The sequence below is a fragment of the Mercenaria mercenaria genome, chromosome 8 (assembly GCF_021730395.1).
Source record: "Mercenaria mercenaria strain notata chromosome 8, MADL_Memer_1, whole genome shotgun sequence".
Classification (NCBI taxonomy): Eukaryota; Metazoa; Mollusca; class Bivalvia; order Venerida; family Veneridae; genus Mercenaria; species Mercenaria mercenaria.
This window is the reverse complement of record NC_069368.1, coordinates 30080823-30103615: the sequence shown is the minus strand read 5'-3', so window position 1 is coordinate 30103615 and position 22793 is coordinate 30080823. Positions and strand designations below refer to the sequence as shown.

The following is a 22793-nucleotide window of genomic DNA, read 5'->3' as shown; positions in this document are numbered from 1 at the left end:
CGACGTTTTGTATTCTATTGCTAGATTACGGCTGTAATTTATAAAGTTAATTATTTAATGAAAACATTCGCTGATATAGAAATATAACATCGAAAAATAGTGTTTTTTTCACAAATGTTCAAAGAACTAAATCTTATGCAGTATACCCCTTTGATATCCTCATTGTGAAACTTGTACTTCGTCTTGGCCATTCAAACATACAACATACTAAACATATGTAAACAGGCTGTTTTCTCCGTAAATATGTTCCATCAATGTTAATCGAGCATTTAATAGAGCTTGTTTAATGGTTTGCTTTAATAATCAATACAGACGAGAAAATAAGTAGGCGGAGTCTTGAGGTGGTCGCAGCAACTATTATAGAAATACCGCTGTTTATTGAACGGTATCGGAAAATATTTAGTAGTTAAGTGTTTAGATTGCTAAACCCCCAACCAATCAGATTTGTGTAAACATTTACAAACTGTCGCAAGTTACTGCGGGTGCTAAAACTGCTTTTACCTTAAATGATATAAATGATGTCGTTAACATTGACTGTTAATAAAAGCGTTGTAGGAACATACTGAATGTACATTGAAGGGAAACATTTATTTGTTTATCTTGATTTTAAATTGTAATAAGGGAAATATTTTTTTTTTTTGGATTTTTTTGTTGTTTGTTATCTTGTTACAATGTGCAGTTCAAGCAGTAATAGTGGGACTTTAATGCCTTTTGGCTTAAAGATGAATGGGGGCCAGTTGCCTTATTATGCTGCTAGTGCATCTCATTTGAATATGGACATACAAAGGGCTCAATTGCAGGACTACGCTCAAAGATTACAGTTGGGTTTGAGGTCTTTTCCAGGACAAGTTGCAGGTTTGAATCCGTTAGCATACCACGGACATTTGATGCACCCTTACCTGCACCCATACTTTTGTAAAGACCCAAGGGCAAGATTTGTACACGAGGAGCCCAAACCTAATCACAGCTATATAGGTAAATATATTTGTAGTTTTCATGTTTTGTGTTTTAGATATTTTTTTTAGTTTATTTGGTTTTCGTATAGCTTTTTTTCTGTAGACACAAATGTAGTGGTTGATTGAAATTAGATGATTAACAAATGGCCATGCCTCCAGCTTAACATTACAGATAACGAAGGCAAAAACAGTTTAATAAAACATTGTAATGTATGTTTTTGTTTTGTAAGAATAATAAAAAGAACTATTTTATATTAATTTCCCCTTCAGATTGACCGACTAGAGTGTTTATGTGTCAATAAAATATAATGCAATGAACTAACTGTAAGACAAAGGTAATAATAAGAGATTTCAATGAAGTTGCTGTTGGAAATACATTCAGGTTGATTATTTCGTTCTTGGTGAAATTGTATGTCCCTTGAAGTTAATTTAATGGAAAACGGTGTCCCCAGTCTATAAGATTAAAATTACAATAGAAGTAAACTATTATTGTCTTGCATTTTTTTTGTAGGGGAACAATATACAATACTGTATATGTATATTGTATAAGGTGCAAATTTTAGTCAGATTTTTGCAGACATTTAACTTCTTCAACTTCTTGCGACTAGTCTTTAATTTTTTTTTATACATATTTGTAAAAAGAAAAAAAAATACTTTAGAATTAGAGTAAATATTCCTGTCTTAGTTAACAAGTATATTTATGCGCACAATGACCAGATGTCATAGTTGGTTGCCCAAAATCTTAGTAGATATTTCCATACATGTTTTATCAAAAACAAATAGCGTTTTTTGTCAGTTTTGATTAATGCAAGCACAGCTGAATCGCATTTAGATATAAATCACAAAGTGTTATCCAATCTGTGAATATGATGTTTTTATCTTGTACACGGTTGTCGACAAAAAATTAATATTAGATAATTAGATATTAGATGAAATATTGAAGGGTGAATGACAAGTATTTGCCGAAACCCGTTAACTTAGATAAGATCAAACGATTTCCCTACATTTCTAATGCAGAATTTTATCATTAAAAGGGGTGTGAATTCAAATGTGCATATTACCCTTGATAGAAAAAAATTCGACAAACGCTCAGGGTGTCTAAATTAGGAACATTGAAATTTTATTATTGCTATTTTTCACAATTATCATCTATTCGTTTATCATTTTAATTTTAATTGAATTATCAACGGTTGGTTTTAATTTTCAGATATGAAACGTGAATAATCTGTGTTAATTTTCAGACATGAAACTTGAAAATTCTATGTAAGCTGCATAAGAATAGATTAAAGAAGAATTAAATGGCCATATTTATTTTTAGTAAGATTTCGTATTCGAATTTTTAGCGATATGCTAATAATGAGCCGTGCCATGAGAAAACCAACATAATGGGTTTGCGACCAGCATGGATCCAGACCAGCCTGCGCATCCGCGCAGTCTGGTCAGGATCCATGCTGTCCGCTTTTAAAGCCTACTGCAATTAAAGAAACCGTTAGCGAACAGCATGGATCCCGACCAGACTGCGCGGATGCGCAGGCTGGTCTGGATCCATGCTGGTCGCAAACCCACTATGTTGATTTTCTCATGGCACGGCTCCTATATAATACACTTAAAGCCTTGCCAGACAGAAAGCTATTCAGTATGTGTGTTATAACACAACAGAAATATATTTTCTTATTTTTCCAAAGTTTAACCGAGCATGATTTAGCAATGAATATAAACCCGCCCTGTAGCACAGATGGAGAGCTGGTTTATATAAAAAAAGTCGTGTGATACTAAGAGTTGTTTGTTTATAAGTTTATAGCTGCTAATTTGAATATTGACCACACGCTGAGACAATGTATCATCGTGTCATAAGCTGTGGGAGAGGCACGCATTCAAATGTTCTTAACAATATGTATTTTTTTCACGGTCTATAAAACATGGAACTTTAAAAAGAATCTCACTGAATCATTTATTTTTTTAAATTTTTAGTGCCTTTACTTTTTTATGGAAACATTTTTATACATTTTCAAAATTTGACGTGTGCGGCTTTGACATATATACCAACAGGGTGAACCTTGTTCTGTTGCGAAAACAAATTTTATGAAAGCTTTTTGAAATACCAAACTGGCTTGGTTTGACAAGAAACAGATTGCAAGTCGTTTTCGTTTCGTTGCTGTGCTAAGCAGTCCATATAAACATGTCTTGGGGTCTTAAAGTTGCGTGAGTCCTACTTTTTATCAACATTAACACATTTGTAAACTCTAATAAAACTGTTTACTTGTTGGCAGTCTGGGTGATGCCGCCTATATCGCCCGCCGCCACGAATCAGGATGGTCTTCTGAAAAACTGTCTGTTTAACACTCCCTTGTTCTTTGTCGAATGTTTTTCCTCGGTTTTCAGCAACGATGATCATTATTATTCACTTAATTTTAAAATGATTATAATGGCTGTGGATTTTAAACAAATTTTTACACGCCATGCCTTTCGGTTCACTTTTTTGATATCTGTCACATTCACACATGTTATAAATAAATAAGATCTGAAATACTGTTGAAAATGGCGTTAAACCGAAAACCATGAAAGGTTTGTTTCATTTGAGAAAGGATTGGTCTCGTAATGTACTTTAACGTTGAACATAATTTATGGTGATCTTATTTTAATTATATTCATTTAATCTTTTACCGTATATTTTATGTATTATGTTATGTATTGTTCTTAATGTTTTGTAAAGCCTTGAACGTACATATTTTGTATGAAAAGAGTGCTATATAAGTTAGGTATAATAATAATAATAATAATAATAATAATAATAATAATCTGTCTAAGATTCAGTACATCAATATTACTGATGATTCATTAAATAAAAATATGTTTAAAATCCACAGCATTATAATTATTTTAAGATTAAGTTAATGATAAGTTAACAAAGAAGACACAATAGAACTGTGTGCACGTAAATGTCGCACGGCGCTAATGTCGCAACCACGTATATGTCGCAAGGTTGACGTTAAATGTCGCAACCACCGTTTAAATGCGCAAAATCGTCCTGCCGCTAAATGCGCACCTTAACGTTAAATGTCGCAAATTTTGCCCAAGTTATATGTCGCAACACCAACGCTAAATGTCGCACTTCCTATTGACACTATGAATATCAATCTTGTTATATTACTTTTTGAGTGAGAAAATTAACAGGTTATGTAAACAAATAATTATCTTAATGATAAGTGCTGTTACGTATAGCAACAAGCGCTTGTTGTCTAGATCGCTCACCTTGTTCCACACTTGCTTGAACTGTACCAAGAAAAATATTTATATTTTGTAATAGACCAGTGTTTTTAGGGTAGAAATTCTGATGTTTCTTCTAACTAAATACAATTGTAATGATTTTGGATGTTTGTGGGTGGGTATGTTGGGAACGGTTTGAATAACACACAGAAATCTAAGACACAAACACAGCACAAGACAATTATTAGAAAATATAAATATTACATTTCTGAGTGTGTGTGTGGGGCGGGGGGGGGGAGTAAGAGTGGGGGGGTTATGTGTGGGTAGGCGGAAAGTAGATAATGAGGGAATGAGACTAAAAAAAATTTTAAGAGACTAAAATATCAAAATTTCGCTTTACTTCAAAAATTGTACAGAGGCCGCACAGATCTTTCGCCATTGAAGCTTAATAGTTACCTTATGACTTTAAATTAATCCTCAAACAAAGAAATAGAATACATGGCTGATTAATAGAAAATTTCGCAAGTTCTCTACAGCTGGTACAAACACAGTACAGTCTCGTCGCGTATTAAACATCCTGTGTGTTAACAGCCCGGATCGCGGTCCGAGCCGATCCCCCCCCCAACCCATCCTTGTTGGCTTAGTATGACGTATACCATCAGGTCACCGACTATTTTGGAAATAATATTTCTCAAATGTAGACCAAAACGCCCAAGGCAACTTTTTACACTTATATTTCAAATTCCAGGGGGAAGACCCTTGACCCTTAAAATAAGGGATACCTCCAATACCTTAAAATTAAGACCAAATGCACAGAGGGAACCATTTTACCTGTTTTTCAAAATTTCCTCCAAACCCTCCATGCACGATAATTTTTAACAAATTGAATGAAAGTCCAGCATTCCATACTTATTGTGAGGGAAAGACCCTAACCACCTACATTAAGGAGTGCCCCTGTAGTACGTACCTCAAAAATAGACAAAAATGCACCACAGGCCAGCATTTCATACCTTCATAAAAAAACTTTCCACATACGATAGAGACCCTGTACCTACCGCACTTCGTGGTGACGCTTTTGTTTTTAACTGGTGCTCCCCGTCCCCCCTCCTCCTATAAACAATTTCTGCCCCGGCTGTTGTGTAACGAAATTCAGGTCGACTCAGACATGCGATACAACGCGCGACAAATGAGCGCGAGCTTATTATCTCATGAGCTAAACAGGACTCCTAGAATTACATAGTTCAGACTGAAATAAATTAGTACGTGCGAGTACTACGTTAGTGCTCAAACCTTTATATATAGAAGATATGTATGATGCGGAACCACTGAAAAGCAAACGTGCAGATTAGAGTGAAAGGTCATTTCAGCCCTTCCAAAATCAACACATTGCATACTGATGCATGCAAGCATGCATTACCCAATCTTATCTCCAAGTTGTAAAAACTGTTTAACATACCTTATTTTGCTGTGCGACATTTAGCGTTGGAGTTGCGACATATAACGGTGGACAAATTTTTGCGACATTTAACGTTAAAGGTGCGACATTTAGCGGCAGACGATTTTGCGACATTTAACGGTGGTTGCGACATTTAACGTCAACCTTGCGACATATAACGGTGGTTGCGACATTTAGCGGCGTTGCGACATTTAACGTTGCCACACTGGTGTATATTTGTTAAATTGTAATGAAAACTACCTCATACTAAAGCTGCTGTATCGGAGTTGGTAAAGTATCGACCAGTCTAGTAAGGAATCATGGGCTTTAATCTGGCCGCGTTTTCGTAATCAAATAAGCACAGAGAACCAGTACTTATATAATTCAAACAAGATTTCGTTGTCAAAATGAATCGAACAAAGAAATGTTAAACCATCATCTCATCGTTGCTGAAAACCGGAAAAAAACACATTAAACAAAATATGGACAAAGAAGAAGGGTGTTTTAAACAGACAGTTCTTTTCAGAAGAGAGATTAACCATCCTACATTGATATAGCTAAGTATGTGTGACATTTGCTAGACTGCCAACAAGTAAACAGTTTTATTAGAGTATACAAAATGTGTTAATGTTGATAAGAAGTAGGATTCTCCCGAGACATGATTATATAGACTGCTTAGCATAGCATAAATGAAAACGACTTGCAATCTGTTTCTTAATAAACCAAGCTAGTTCGGTATTTCAACAAGAATAGCGGTATATACAGTAACAATAGCAAACTTTAGAATATGAAAGACCAGACATTGAATAACAATAACAAACATACAATAATAATAAAACAGCTTATATACATTTAGCTACGTTTAACATGCCATAGAAAGGCATGTTTTAAAGTTGCTTGCAGTTTCTGAATTAGTTTACGCCAAAAACATAGGCGAAGGGAGGTAATAATATTTCTTCCAACGTTACTGTGTAATAAATTACATCTACATATACTGTTGTTAATGGTCTTGTATTTATAACTTCCCTTAGTATGTATATCCCATTTATACTTATGGTAAAAAAAACTCTTATCTTTGTTGGACATCCTGGATAGAAATATTTAATTCTAAAACATTCTTACCTACATTAAGCTTTAAGTAAACACAAATAAGCGAAAATGATAAGACGTGAACTCCGTGACATGTTTGAAATTTGAAAAATCACCTTTGAATTTTGTAAATCATGTTTTTTACTTGTTTTTTTTTTCTAAACAATTTCATGTCGTTGGTATGTCAGTCCATATACTATGCGTAATAGACTATAGTCGTGATAATAGATGCTAATTTCAATAATATGGGATGACTGATAGCGTTAATGAATAGGAAGAAGGAAGCGTTAATGAAGATGTTATATGCTTACATCGAAGAAAATGTATGCTTACACAGCAACATTAATTAATCTTGCTAAAGATTATGATAGGCTGTGCGTTTGTTAATTAACGTAGCAATGGTCTTCTTTCACGAACGCTGATAATACAATGCAAGCGTTTGCATGCGCAAACAAAATAAATTCGGAGGTAAGTATTAGGTTCCAAACAGTATAAGCAATAACCCTAAAGAAATAACAAGATTGCATTTTTACTTGTTGACAGTCTAGATTTCTCTCACTTTCTTAGATGCAACCGCATTTAGTACTTTTAGTGTGAGCTTCAAAGATGGTATCTATAACAATAATGTTTAGTAATTGTTGCATGCATGTATGTACAATCTATTGTTGTAATGCCAAATTACCATCCGTCTTTCACTAAGATATTCTTCTTCTATAAGGCAACAATGCTTTTCCGTAAAAACCGAATACTGCCGAAATCCCATACGGAGAAAACATAAACTAACGGAAACTAGGACAATATCATTGCATCTGTGGACTTAATCTTAGAATTTAGGACAATTAATTGCTTTGTGGACTTAATTCCACCATGCTTTATTTGTCAGTTGCTTAAATTGGAATTTGTTATCAACTACTTTAACTTTTTGAATAAGAATCCACACAGATTTATATATTTCAAACTCTTTACTTTGATGCATCAGATCATGGTATTTGAATCGCATATAATATATGCGACAAATTAATATAGGTGATTATTTCGATAGCAAATTGAAGAAGGTGTTAATAAAAAGTTTTTTTCCATGAATTGCTCTTCATATATGTAACTAATACTAATGCTTGCGCAAGAATTGCTTAAGCCATGTAAAGTCCATAAAGTTGTTTTAAATACAGTTCACTGAAAAAACTTTAATTGTTTAAAAAATGAAGCGCTTACAACACAAAACTACGATAAAATGCGATGCGATCCGATGCGATGCAAAGTTATGCTATGCGATGCGATATGATGTGATGCAAAGTAATGCTATGCCATGCGATGCAGTGTGATACAAAGTTGTGATACAAAGTTATGTTATGAGATTAGATCCGATGCGATGCGATGAAATGAAATGCAATGCATGTCAATTGTATTAACTTACATAGATTTTGAGTATTCTTTTACGTGTCTTTGATACGTGTTGAATCATACAACATACGTAAAAGATCCATCGTTTCTTAATTTCAATAATATGTTCTTGGTAGGTCAACTAATTGATAAAGAATGTGTTAATGGATTTGTTGATGTGCTGGTATCACCTACATGATCCTTCGGCTGCATAGAACAAAGTAAATCAATAGCAGCCTCGGTTTGATCATTTTTTTTTAATAAGTGTTCTATAAAGAAAATCTGCACACCCTCATATAACCGTTGGACCCGTAATAAAGTTTGGCAATTTCCATGCAAGCTCGTATTTTTGCAGTCGTCGGTCGCAAATAAAAGATCTTACGAGCAATGGATTCGGTGACAACCGAAAATTGCCGAAACCTTTATTATATGAAGAAAAACTTAACAGTATTGACCTTACGGGTCCATTCACAATACAGTGCAAGTGAATGCATGTTGGACGTGAAAATATGAGAAATTCCGTAACGAAAGTGCAAGGTCTTGCAATATAGTGTTATATTTTACATATGCATTTAATTTAAAGTCTCAATTTTGATACTTTCAATTCATGACGTTTTAACAATAATATGACATACGTAACCTATTACAATAGATAATAATAATAATAATAATAAAAATAATAATAATAATAATATATATGTTCAGTAATATGTTATTGCCGTTTATGTTTTACTTTTTTGTAATTTGGAAACTTTTGGTTTACATAAATAATTCTCGTAAACCTTGCTAAAACGTATAAAGATCATACATTTCTTAACTGCTCACTATTGAAATATTACAATATCATAAACACTGTTAAGATATTTAACACTTTTATCTACAATGCGGCGACACATTTTAGCGAAAAAAATATTGGACGAACCGATTGGTAAATAAAAACAACAACATTATAACTTAAAGTTAACTTTGAGATTCGAAACAAAATCGTCGCGTCGTACAATATGAAATATATCGTATCCAGTACGGAATTTTATTGGACAGTCTCGTGGCACAAGTGCGAATCGTTTGACTTGAACAGACGCAATACAGTACAGTACAGTACAGTACAGTACACATGTAAAACAACACAACACAACACAACACAACACAACACAACATCTAACAATAAAATATAAAACAATACCGTACTATATAAAACAATACAGTACAAAATAATGTAATACAATAAAACAGTGCAATACAATACACATTACTACAAAAAATCCTTTGAGGAGGTTTGGAACTTCAAACATAATCGGATTCACGTATCTGTAAACAAGTCGGGAAAACTTGCTGATATTAAACTAATTGTGCTAGACCATATTTACAGTAATCTGACTTAGCTATTAACATCAACCAGTCCCTGTATCATATAAAATTGACTTCACCAAATGTCTAGTATCTTAAACTTAAAATGGTTAACTAATTCTTTAAAGTGTACATTAAATAAGACTTCAAGCAATAAATACGGAATTAGTAGAAGTTCAAATGATAAGATAAATTGTTTGTGTGTGATTGGTACTAAGGGATAAAATGTCATTTTCTCGTTATTCCTAGACACTTAATTGAAAAACCAGCTCGTACCAAGATTATCAAGAAAAGTACACAAGAAATGAGCCGCACCATGAGAAAACCAACATAGTGCGTTTGTGACCAGCATGGATCCAGACCAGCCTGCGCATCCGCGCAGTCTTTTCAGGATCCATGCTGTTCGCTTTCAAAGCCTATTGCAATTAGAGAAACTGTTAGCGAACAGCATGGATCCTGACCAGACTGCACGAATGCGCAGGCTGGTCTGGATCCATGCTGATCGCAAACGCACTATGTTGGTTTTCTCATGGTGCGGCTTAAATGTCTTCGTCTATAAATGAAATCTCGTTTTGTAGTTACGAGATTTCGAGACGTTTGCCTCCATGTTCTTCAAAGAAATTGACATATGTTTTATTTTTTTACAGAACCATGATTACACCACCCCATATTATGTTAAGTACTGTGATGCTAATCATTGAATAATTTAAGCTTTTACAAGATAGACCAACCCCTCTTAATCAACCAGACGCTTTCTCCTCTGATATATACTTTTAACAAGTTTTTGCTGCTTTCAAAAACGAATCATAATTTTTAAAAATATAACTTGAATATACAACAACATCAATATAGTTTGTCTTTCGTACAATAATGAAACTTATGATTGCCTGCTATTAACGTTAGCAGCTGTGCGCAAGGGATCTTGCCTTTGCGACAGTGCAAACCATAACAGGTCGAATGATAATGGTATTTCCCAAATTGAATGATGGGCCAGTCCATTTTAGAAATTTAGCAGGCTAAAGCTTAATAGGAAAGTGTATATTGTTACAGAGATTTTACTCATTTTTCACTGTAATAAGATTCGGCACAACCTGCATACATTTTTGGGGAAAAAAAACAATAGCTGCACTTGGAAACATTCAATAGCTGCAAGGTTTATTTCGACAGTGTCAGATCAATGAGAAAGCTCGTAATTATGTGATATAGTCAAACAGGTAAGCAAGCTTGCACGCAATGTAACAAATATCTTGTCAACAGAAAATACCTATAAGAAAAATGAAGGACATACGGTTTATAATATCAAAATAACAAAGAATTTCATTTTAAAAACGCGTAACTGCCATTAAACTTCTAAAACCTTATTTCCAAACTTAGTCACAGTCTGTCGGTAATGTAGTTGGGAACAAAGTCTTAAAAAGTCCGAAAACTTATTTTGTAGTCGTAAGAATTTTTCACGTATTAGTGTTGTCTGGTGTGGCAAGAAATTATCAATTGCTGTCGTTTGGTGCTAATATGTTATTTAATCATTTCATTTCTACTTTAATATACAGGTGCATTGCAAAATAATAAACGAACACAAATTAGGCACATGCTTATTTACATTCCATATTTCTATAATGTTGTTGAATAAAGAACGGTGCCACAGAGCTTTGCAAATTTAACAAAGGTACAGAACAGTGACAAAGGCTTTTCCAGTATCTACATAGTGCAGAACGAAGGCAAAGATTTCCATAATATTTGTTTAAAAGCGGAACGGTGCTAAAGAACTTTGCAATATTTACTGAGGTACAGAGCAGTGGAAAAGGCTTTTTCAGTATCTACATAGTACAGAACGAAAGCAAACACATTCATAACATTTGTTTAAATGCGTAACGGTGGTAAAGAACTTTGCAATATTTACTTAGGTACATAACAGTGGAAAAGGCTTTTTCAGTATCTACATAGAACAGAACGAAAGCAAACACATTCATAACATTTGTTTAAATGCGTAACGGTGGTAAAGAACTTTGCAATATTTACTTAGGTACATAACAGTGGAAAAGGCTTTTTCAGTATCTACATAGAACAGAACGAAAGCAAACACATTCATAACATTTGTTTAAATGCGTAACGGTGGTAAAGAACTTTGCAATATTTACTTAGGTACATAACAGTGGTAAAGGCCTTTTCAAAATTTATACAGTACAGAACGAGGGCAAAGACTTTCATAAGTTTTGTTTAAATGGGGAACGGTGGTAAAGTTATTTTACAATATTTACTTAGGTACATAACAGTGGTAAAGGCTTTTTTTCTTCAAAATTTACACAGTATAGAACGAGGGCAAAGATTTTCATACTATATGTTTAAACAGGGAAAGGTGGTAAAGAATTTTGCTATAACTGCATAGTACAAAACAGAGGGAAATACTTTTATAATAGTTACATAATTTAGTATGGCGGCCATGTTTTCTGCAATATTTGCATAGTACAGTGCGATAGCGTTTAAGCTTTCTGCAATATTGCATCGGTACTTAAAAGTGGCAAAAACTACTGCAATATTTGAATAAGTACAAACTAATTTACACCTGTATAAATAATAGATAAATAATAATAATAAATAAACGATATTTTGGTTAGATATCGGAAAACCTTAGATCCGAACAGAATATTGACGTCATTTTTGACGTCATTTTAATACAAAAAGACTTAACATTGACAATTTTCTAAATGTATACTTAATTTTTTGTTCAGTGATTGTTAAGATATGAACAATCTAAGACAGTTGTTTTTTTTTTATTTATAAAAACTGTTAAACTATGTCACCATCAAATGTAAAGACATATATTCGGAAAATATATTATTTACAAAAAGCTTCACTATGCATTTGAATATGCAAAAACGAAAAAAAACAAGAAAACCTTTGTTGTTAAGAGTTAAGGGAAAGCCTGACATTAAATTATTTGATACGAGAGTCATCCTTTTAAATGGTTTATAACGTTGAAAGAACAAATGCTGGCCGAGGAGTTGGCCATTTTAGTGACACTAACTGCTTCATTAGTTATTTAGCAGCTACAGCTTTAGATAGATTAAGAACTGTACATTAGTATTATAAAGGTTACGATATAAAACATGACAACTTAATTCTCAAAAAAAAGAAGAAAATATGCGTTAAATAATTTAAAAAAATGGTATATAATATCTCAAATAAATTAAGTCTACCATTTGTTTCAAGTTGCCATGGAAACAAAATGGTGGCTAATTTTATCAATAGTTGAACTTTTCATCTTTAAAGCCAATTTCAAAAGTTCTTTCGGTGTCTTGAATGATTTTAAAAGTCCTAAAAGACAGAATTAAAAAAAAAGCACAAAATGACGACTTCTTTTAGTATACGTATAATAAAATATTTTTTTTTTTATCTTTTAATAATATTAAAATAACTCATAAGATGATTTTACTTATTGATTAATGTGATACATAAATGTCCACATTTAAAAGAAATGTATGTAAGGCATGTCAAACATCAGTCATTTTATCTGGGAATAATTTGGCACTGATGGACAGAAATATTTGACTACTCATGGGTTTACATTAATAAATGGCAAACTAGGATAACAACTTACGGAGACTTTCCGCGGAGGGGCAAACATCGCGGCAATAAAATCCCTGGCGAGATAAGCAAATATCGTTTTAATAAAACATTCCCGCGGGAAAAGCAGACACTGAGGCACTAAAGCGATCCCACTGGAGAAGCAAACACCGTGACAGTAAAAAGAACTCCTGTGGGAGAAAAAAAAGCATCGCTGCAATAAATCACTCCAACGGGAGAACCATTTTTCCATCTTTTGGAAGCATACTTCTAATAACGACTAATAGACTATATACTTTTTTTATCTTGTTTTAAGTAATTGATGTAAAATTCTGAAGGAAAAAAATGTAAAAAAAAAGTCGGATTTGCAAACTAAATTAGTGTCATTCAACGCTGTTAGGAAATACAATTCAACCGAATGTATATAACCATGTTTGTGATTGTCTTAAACTTTCCGTCCGTATTCCAGTTTACCGAATACGCATACAGTGGAGTATTGACCATGCTGAATAATTCACACACAAAAAAAAATACATATAAATTAGCAATTTGTTTGATTTTTACTAGTAAATAGGCTGTTTGTTTACCACATACAGAGTACATTACTGCAGTAGCATTAGCAGCATCTTATCAAAACCTTGATCTGTTTATCGGACAATTATCACTTTTTGCAATTGTGACAAATGCTGATGTCGAGTATAATTATATTGCTCAATCAGAGTTTCAGGTTTCAAGTTGTTTGGCATAATCAGCAAAAAACAAATTTTGTCCTTGGCCATTTACAAATAATAAGCAAGAAATATGACAAAGACAATACGCACAGCAATATATTACCCATAGAAAATATACATAAATAGTGCAGTTTAAGAAACAGTCATATCTTCCAAAGTACATTTACGAACTTCAAAAGCTTCCTTAATAAACCATGTCAGATTATACATTCAGAGTGAACATGTATCGGTCTTTACTTGTTGTCCATTTATTTAGTCGAAGCTTTTCTGTTTTAGAAATTTAGAAATAGTTTTAATAGTAATACTTAATAAAATTTATGGTAAATAACAAAACCACATGTATTTTTATTGACTGTAATAAATAAAAATAAAAAAGTAACAACTATGTTCTAAAATACATATGGTTGAAAAAAATATATAAAGTGGCATTTTATTCATAACCAAACGCGGAGAAAGTTGCCATAATTTTGGAACTAATTTATGTTTCATCATGGTTCTAACGTGCATGACTTGATGCGGAAAATTTTACTCTGATTGCGAATTTCACATGGCAATAAAGACAAGTGTTAAAATACATCACACTGCCTTGCTATAATTTTCTGTGAATTTCAGTTCGTCTCTCAAATTTGACAACAAAAACATTTTTTTTTTTTTTGTTGGGTTTAACGTCGCACCGACACAATTATAGGTCATGCTTTGATGGTGGAGGAAGATCCCTGAGGCCCCTTCGTGCATTATTTAATCAAGAGCGGGCACCTGGGTAGAACCACCGACCATCCGTAAGCCAGCTGGATGGCTTCCTCACGTGAAGAATTCAACGCCTCGAGTGAGGCTCGAACCCACATCGATGAGGGGCAAGTGATTTGAAGTCAGCGACCTTAACCTCTTTTCCACGGAGCCCCCACCCCCCCACCCCCTACAATAAAGACAGGTGTTATAACACAACTCATAAAAGTTTCAACTAAACTAAAAAAAGGTGTGCTTGTCAAAAAAGTAAATGACTTTCTTTTTCTTCAGTTTTAAAGTTATTAGCTTTAAATTTATATATTGCCAATTTATCTAAAACTATTCTAATCTCATGCATACGATTTTCACAAGTAATGGCGTCATCGCTTGTTTTAGAAAAAAAAAGTATTTTCTTAAGCAACACGTGTTTTGACTTTACTTTTAGAAAGCCAAAAAATAGCACGAAACTCTCTCATAACTTATCTGTTCTGGTCTATTTATGTAGTCGTATTTATCACCATGTCATCTGTGTTCTTATCGAGTCATGCGTGTTCTTCTTAAAATTTTATGTTCTTGCCTAGTTATATTTGTTCTTGTTGAGTTTTTCGATGTTGTGATCTGACTGAGGAATAGGCGTTTTATCAAGTAATGCGCATGCGTGTTCTAATTGAGTTAATTCTTGCTTAGACATGTGTTCTTGCTGCGTAATGTGTGCATGTTACTGAATTATTGTGTTTTGCTAAGTCATATGTGTTCTTTTTGTGCAATGTGTGTTTTAATGAGTTATTCTTGTCCTCTTGAATCATACGTGTTCGTATTGAGTAATGCGTGTTCGTAATTGTTACCAAAATGCATTGCTGAGTATAGTAGCTTTATTTTGATAACTCCAATACGTATATATAGTTCAGGGATTAAGTTAGAATTCATTTGCAGGCATAGTTCGTTTTATCTCGTTTCTTAGTTGTAATACATCCTCACCAGTACATATGCACTGTTCCATATTACATCACTCACTCTTGTATAACTCTGCGGAGCTTATGTAATTTGAAACAACATGTTGTATAACACCTAACAATTAGGGAATATACTATAACTAGGATGGATATATGCACTTCTGTGTTTCTTATTAGGTTGTGTACTGTAGATATGGTTGTGAAGAAAAGATATGAATGCGAAATAAATTTAGACATTATTCGGATATATTTTCCGTCTCTTTTCAGGTCTGATAGCAATGGCTATACTGAGTGTTCGAGATAAGAAACTCGTATTGAGCGACATTTACCAATGGATCCTGGACAATTACAGCTATTTTAGGACAAGGTAAGACATTTTCACTTTATATATGCACAAATCCTGATTAATTACAAGAACTTTAGGACAAGGTGAGACATTTTCACTTTATATATGCACAAATCCTGATTAATTACAAGAACTTAGGACAAGGTAAGACATTTTCAATTTATATATGCACAAATCCTGATTAATTACAAGAACTTTAGGACAAGGTGAGACATTTTCACTTTATATATGCACAAACCCTGATTAATTTCAAGAACTTTAGGACAAGGTAAGACATTTTCACTTTATATATGCACAAATCCTGATTAATTACAAGTACTTTAGGACAAGGTAAGACATTTTCACTTTATATATGCACAAATCCTGAACAATTACAAGAACTTTAGGACAAGGTGAGGACTTTTTTACGTTATATATGCGCGAATCCTGGATGATCACGGTTACTTTAGGACAAGTTAGCTCTTTATGCTTTATATATGTACAAGTCCTGGATGAGTCAGCAATTGCGGACAAGGTGAGACATCTCCATTATATATGCTCGGGAATCCTGGATAGTTACAGATACGCTTAGACAATGCGAGACATTTTCGATTTATGTATTCACACGAAGCATGGACAATTTTGCTATTTAGGACGGGTGACACGTCCTCTCTTGATCCTAGATAAACAGAGTCACCTGTTGTTTTCACTTAGATATACGCTATGAATCAGGAATATCTACGAGCAATGCATGTCGACGCCTAGGTGTGTAATTAAAGATTAGTAGGCCAAGGATGCATGTTTTAGCTCGACTGTTTGATTTATTTTTTTAAATAGTTGGGCTTTTGTAGTCACCCTTTCGTCGGCGTCCGCGTCATAAAAGTTTAGGTCAAAGCTTTGCATGTAAGCAGATGTTTCAGAAACTACTAGGTAAAATGCCTTTAATCTTTACACGTCTTCGCGCATAATGATATGATCTCCCAGGACAAGTTACCATAACTCTAGTATTTATTTTGTCGATATTATGCCCTTTTTTAACTTAACATTTCAGATTAAATAACAGTAGGCCAAGGACTCGACTTTTTAATTTTTTTTCTCAAATAGTGGAGTGTTTGTAGTAACCCTTTCTTCGGCGTCCGTCTCAGCGTTTAAAGTTTCTCATTTAAGCAGGTTTCTCGAAAACTACAAGGTCAAATGCTTTTAAACTTCATACATGTCTTCGGCATCATGAGATGGCCTTAAACGTTACATAACTCTAGTTTTTATTTTTTCAGAATTATGCCCCTTTTCAAGTAAGATATTTTCTTTAAGTTTTGCATATAGGCAGATTTCTCAAACACTGCTATGCCAAATGTTTTTTTTTAACTTCACACATATCTTTGGCATCATAAGATAACCTCATGTGGCAAGTTACACAACTCCAGTTTACATTTTCGCAACATTATGCCCCGTTTATAACTTAGAAATTTTGTTAACAGTTTTGTCTGTAAGCAATTTCTCAGGAATTATTTGATCAAATGTTTTCAGTTTCTCCACACGTCTTTGGCGTCATATGATTACCTCACTTGGCAAGTTTCATGTAACTCTAGCAACATTATGCTCCTTTTTCCACGACAGTTTTGCATGTAAGCATGTTCCATTGGAAATATTTGATCAAATGTTTCCAGATTTTCCAAACATCTTTGGCAGCATGAGTTGCCCTCGTAGGATAAGTTAATAAATTTGCTTTATAGATTCGCATTTCGACTATACTATGCTTTCAAATAAAGTACTTAAACTTTAAACATTTATCATTCCGTTATTTTTGCAGGGGTCCTGGTTGGCGCAACAGTATCAGACACAATCTATCACTGAATGACTGTTTCATAAAAGCCGGCCGGAGTGCAAACGGTAAAGGCCACTTCTGGGCTATACATCCGGCGAATTTGGATGACTTTCAGAAAGGCGATTTTCGCAGACGACGTGCACAACGTCGGGTTAGAAAACACATGGGGCTTTCTGTCCCTGATGATGACGAGGATGATAGTCCAACCCCTTCACCAGCACCTACACATCATTCTCCGAACTGGGCCACTGGATCTGTGGAGATGAATATAGACGAAAATACAGCTGAAGACCGCACAACAACGCCACCTGTTGAGAATAATGGACTTCACTGTAATCCAGTTAGTGGAAATAGACCTCAAGGTCAAATACTTAAACAAGGATTCCGGCGACAGTTTGATGTTGAAAGCTTATTAGCTCCAGATACAGAGTTTTATAAGAAAATGCGTTCTGGGAGGCTTCCATCCGTGAATGTGGAGGAACCATCTGAAATCTTTGTTTTTGCGAATGAATCTCGGATAAAGGGACAAACAGATGACAATTTAAATGATAACATTAATAGAAATGAAAGCGTTGATAATGAAAACAAACATAAAGATGACAGTAAAGCACATGCTGACGTGCTCAACAGAAATGGCGATGACGAAAACATACAGGAATCAAATGAAGACAAGAAGATTACAATTGAATGCGACAGTGACGACGCTAGCAGCGTTTGTGATAACGAAATTGTTGTTAACACGCCATACGCTTCTAAATACAGTAACAATCAAGATACAGCTGAATACGGAGGAGAAAATTCAGCAGCCATTGAAAGGCATTGCATCAGTGAACCCTCCTCGCCAGATAATCGAAACATCGGATTTTCCGAGGAGAAAAGTACTAAACATCACGAAAGAGTGTCGGAAGTGGGACTTATGTCGCCAGCATTCTTCAGTGCTAATAACTTTCCAAGTACGCAAAGTATTGGTGCATTTTACAATGCTGAAAAACAAACTTTAGTTAGATCAGCAGGTCAAATATCAAAGTACCCTTTGATTCCGACCCAAGGGTTTTTGGGAACTCCACTAGACGTGGAGGCAGCTCAACGTTGGCAACAGTCTATGGCGACACTTTTGATGAAAGCTCAGATGAGGGGTAGACAAGAGTCGCTGTATCAGCTAAGGGATTAGACATAACGGTGTATCAGCTAAGGGATTAGACATAAACATGTAGTCAGGCTTCGTTCACTCGAACTCGGATAATTCGAGCACCACCCTTTGTTCGAACTCATCGTCAAGTCCTTGCAAAGTCCGATATACTGTACATTGTTCGATGGCTCGAACTACCGATAACTCAAACAAATTTTGCCTGTCTCGTCGAGTTCGAGTGAACATGTAAAAGCTTCCTTTAGACAACGGCCTTTGTCAGATGGACAGTCAAAAGAGGGTAGTAGATCAGACAGAAACAGTAGTTCGGTTTGTTGGCCAAGTATTTTAGGTTTTCTCCGAGAAAGCTCAATTTTCATACATGATATTGGTATCATTAGGCTAAGCAAAGAATCATTTCATCACGAAAATCACTTTGGACACTGCAACAATGACAGCTTGTTGAATCTGAATTTTGCTCTCTGTGATTCTGTGAAAAGAGGACCCATTAATATACCTCCACTTGTTGATGACATCATATTAGGCTTTATCAGTTAGATGATATTCTAAAATATTCCCCATTTGTTGGGATATATATTGTTTTAGCCTTTGCTGTCCGTCTGTCTGTCTGTCTATTCATTCGCACCTAGGTTTACACCCGATCTGGATTTAAATGAAACTTCACATATTGTTTGCATGTCCTGGTCGGATTATTTGAGGAGTTATTGTCCCTTAAAGAATTTTTTAGATAAAGATTTTCCGAACAACTTCTTTAATACTAATTGATGCGATTAAATTGAAACTTCATTTAGAAAATGATTGGTCAGTAACAAGACTAGTTATGTATATTTTATAGGGTTTATGGTTGAATGAGTTTTCACTGAATTATGGCCCTTTTAATTGTATTGAAACTTCATAGTAATGATCTTACCAAGACTTGTTACCAAAAGTTTACGGGGTTTCCGTTTAAATGATTTCCACGAAATGTTGGCCCTTTTAATTTTATACATAAAATCTGTGTAGAGATCTCAAAGTCAGTAGATTTTTACAGGGGTTATTGGTGTAAAGCCTACTTCTGCATATCATTGATACGTCCATCGGCTTATATTTGCGGTCTTTTAGCCCGTAAAATGTCTTTTTTAATAAAAATTTCCCGGACTATTTCTCCTACACTATTTGTGGTAGTTGATTCATGGGAATGTTCAGTTGTGAGCCTAGTTGTACATATCTTATGATTTTACGGTTGAATGATATTTAAGTGAGTTATGGCCCTTTGATAATTACATTAATGCTATGTAGAGATCCTCTTCCGTGCTTCACATCCTGATCGTCTGTCCAGATTTCGACGAAACTTAAAGAGGAGATATTTGTATAAAGCCTAGTTGTGCGTATCGTTGCAATGCTCCGCTCATATTATGTTTTTTGAAGTTATGGTCCTTTAAATGTCATTTTTGAATAACATTTGAGCCGTGTCATGGGAAAACCAACATAGTGGGTTTGCGACCAGCATGGATCCAGACCAGCCTGCGCATCCGCGCAGTCTGGCCAGGATCCATGCTGTTCACTTTCAAAGCCTGTTGGAATTGGAGAAACTGTTAGCGAACAGCATGGATCCTGACCAGACTGCGCGGATGCGCTGGCTGGTCTGGATCCATGCTGGTCGCAAACCCACTATGTTGGTTTTCTCATGGCGCGGCTCATTTGTCTAGAGTACTTCAGTTCTAATAAAATTTCGTAGGAATGATAACAGAGAACATGGTTGTTCATATAATACGTTTCTTACGGTTGAATGATTTTTTTTCATTGAGTTATGGTTCTTTGATTTATATATACGGTCAGCATAGCACCATTTATAATGCCAGGTGCTTCTGCACAACTAATAAACATTTTCTTATTCGTTCTGTTTCATTAAAATTTTGCCTCAGTAAAAAGAAATGCATGAGGATATCTCTGCTTTTGTCTGCAGACACTCGTATCTACATGATTTGTTTGAAAATAAGTGAACCGTCTCGTGGTTTGAGGGGCCTTGAGTCATATATTATGACTGAGTATACTTATATGAAATAAAATCTGGTCGAAGATTCGTTTATTTAAATATTAGGTTTAAATTAAGATTTAGCTGTTTATGAAAATTTTAATATTTGATATATATTTAATAATTACTTTTATTTCTGATCTAAGTGTACCAATACACAAGAAAATTCAAAATATTCGCAAACTGTAATGATATTGTCGTCGATTATGTAAAAATGCTGGCTGCTTTTTCACGTAGTTTCATTGTTTAGTGTTTTATTGCTTTCATTTTCGTAAGATGTACATTTCACATAAAGTTTATGTATAATGTCTGGGTTTTTAGAAATGATCTTCAGACATGAAAAAAACGGTCCGTCCCTGTTTAAATAACAAGTGCGTCGGAAATTCTTTAAGGTGAGTTATAACGCCTTGAAATAACTGTAACTTATTTATTATATTTTTAAAGCATAGTAGAATTTCAGGAAGCGTTAAACTTCACCTTAAATGGTACATCTGAAATTTTTTCAGCGGTTCAAAACTTAGATTTTAGAATGGCTATTCTTGCATGCCGGTCATAATTTTCCTGTGTTTCTGCCGGTTCTAGAAAAATACTTACCCATACCCCCAGGAGTAAGATGGCTCACGTGCTGACATTTATCAATGAATGCGTAAAATTTATACTCTGCTATAATAAAATAATGTTTTAAAAGTAGAAAATTCGTTTTACATTATTTATTTTTATTTATTGAAGAATACGACATGCAAGAAAAAGAATATATCACTGGTTGAAGGTGTGGATGGAAATATATGGTTCCAGCGTAACTATTCTGCGGTAACTGGGCCTCAGCAGAACCTCGTTACCGCCTAATCATGTACCCTCGCACCAAATATTTTAATCTGCACTTTCTAGCAGTGGAAGATTCTCAATTTGCCGTAACTTTATAGCATATTTATATAATTGATTTTTTAGATGTCCGTGGCTATCAGTTGCACATTTCAGACAAATTTTCAAGGGTGAAAATTAAGTAAGATCAAAACTAAAAGGCATTTTAAAGTCTACTGTAACTCTAAATGTTAGAAATCATGCATATTTTTGTGGCACATTTGCGTCATGATTTTGTATTTTGCTTCAGATATTGTGATGAAATGTAATTACTATTGTACATTCATATGTAAATAATATGTATTACAGTTTTGTACATCTTAAATTATTTTATTATCATGAACGAAAATCAGTCACATTTTCTGATGCATGTTTCTAAAGTTTTAGTATTTTCTTAATATACTGGTTATGAAACTCAGACGGTGATTTTAAACTTCTGCAAGACGAAACAATGTTATTTTTCTTTTGCATACAATTTTCTCTTGAGATTAAAGTATTTATAAATTTTTATGTTTATGTAGTATGGTGCAGTTCTGTTAACTGTATTTATTTTTTGTTTTGAGAATAAAAAATGAAAAAGAATCTTGGATCTTACTGAAATATAATAACACGCTCATGTCGACTTACTAATAAAGATGCCATATTTATTCTGGTATTTTGCATATTAAAAGTAAAAGAATCGAAGAACCTTATACATGAAGTTCAACTCGTTTCATCTGAATCTTGGTATGTTTGACCCCTTCATCGTGTCGTAAATAATTAAACTACACGTATACTATTTTATTTTTTTTCTTCTAACTTTATCAAGTTCACCACCATCATATGTCATTTGCCACAAATACGCTATCCGTATCTACAATAAAAATTGTTATATTTTTGTCGTAACAATATCAGCGAATGACAAGTGTAACAACCTTACACTATATGTTACAGCTGAGGATTTGACTTCCTTTATTTATTTTCTAACAGCAAAGAAATAAGTATTATTGCGACAAATTATATATATTTTACTGCCGTTGAAAAACATGTAAGTGATACAAATAGAGCTGGTTTAGTTCATTTGCGGTAAGGATGTAACAAATTTCCGTTCGCTGTTACTGTAACGACATAACGCATAACGTTTTCTTTTTACCGATTCGAATATTGGCAGTGTAACAACTGTCCTTTGCACATATGACTTTAGCTTCGAAAATAAGTTTCGTAGCACCGACGATTTTGACATAAGCTATGAAG

General features: G+C 34.1%; 1 protein-coding gene across 1 annotated transcript; it reads left to right on the top strand.

Moving 5' to 3' along the window:
- The first annotated feature begins 341 nt into the window (after positions 1-341).
- On the top strand, positions 342-20152 carry LOC123565799 (uncharacterized). Its single transcript, XM_045359589.2, has 3 exons — positions 342-975; positions 15656-15755; positions 17524-20152. The coding sequence occupies exons 1-3, from the start codon at positions 672-674 to the stop codon at positions 18707-18709; spliced, it is 1590 nt and encodes a 529-aa protein (XP_045215524.2). The 5' UTR covers positions 342-671; the 3' UTR covers positions 18710-20152.
- Positions 20153-22793: the final 2641 nt, after the last annotated feature.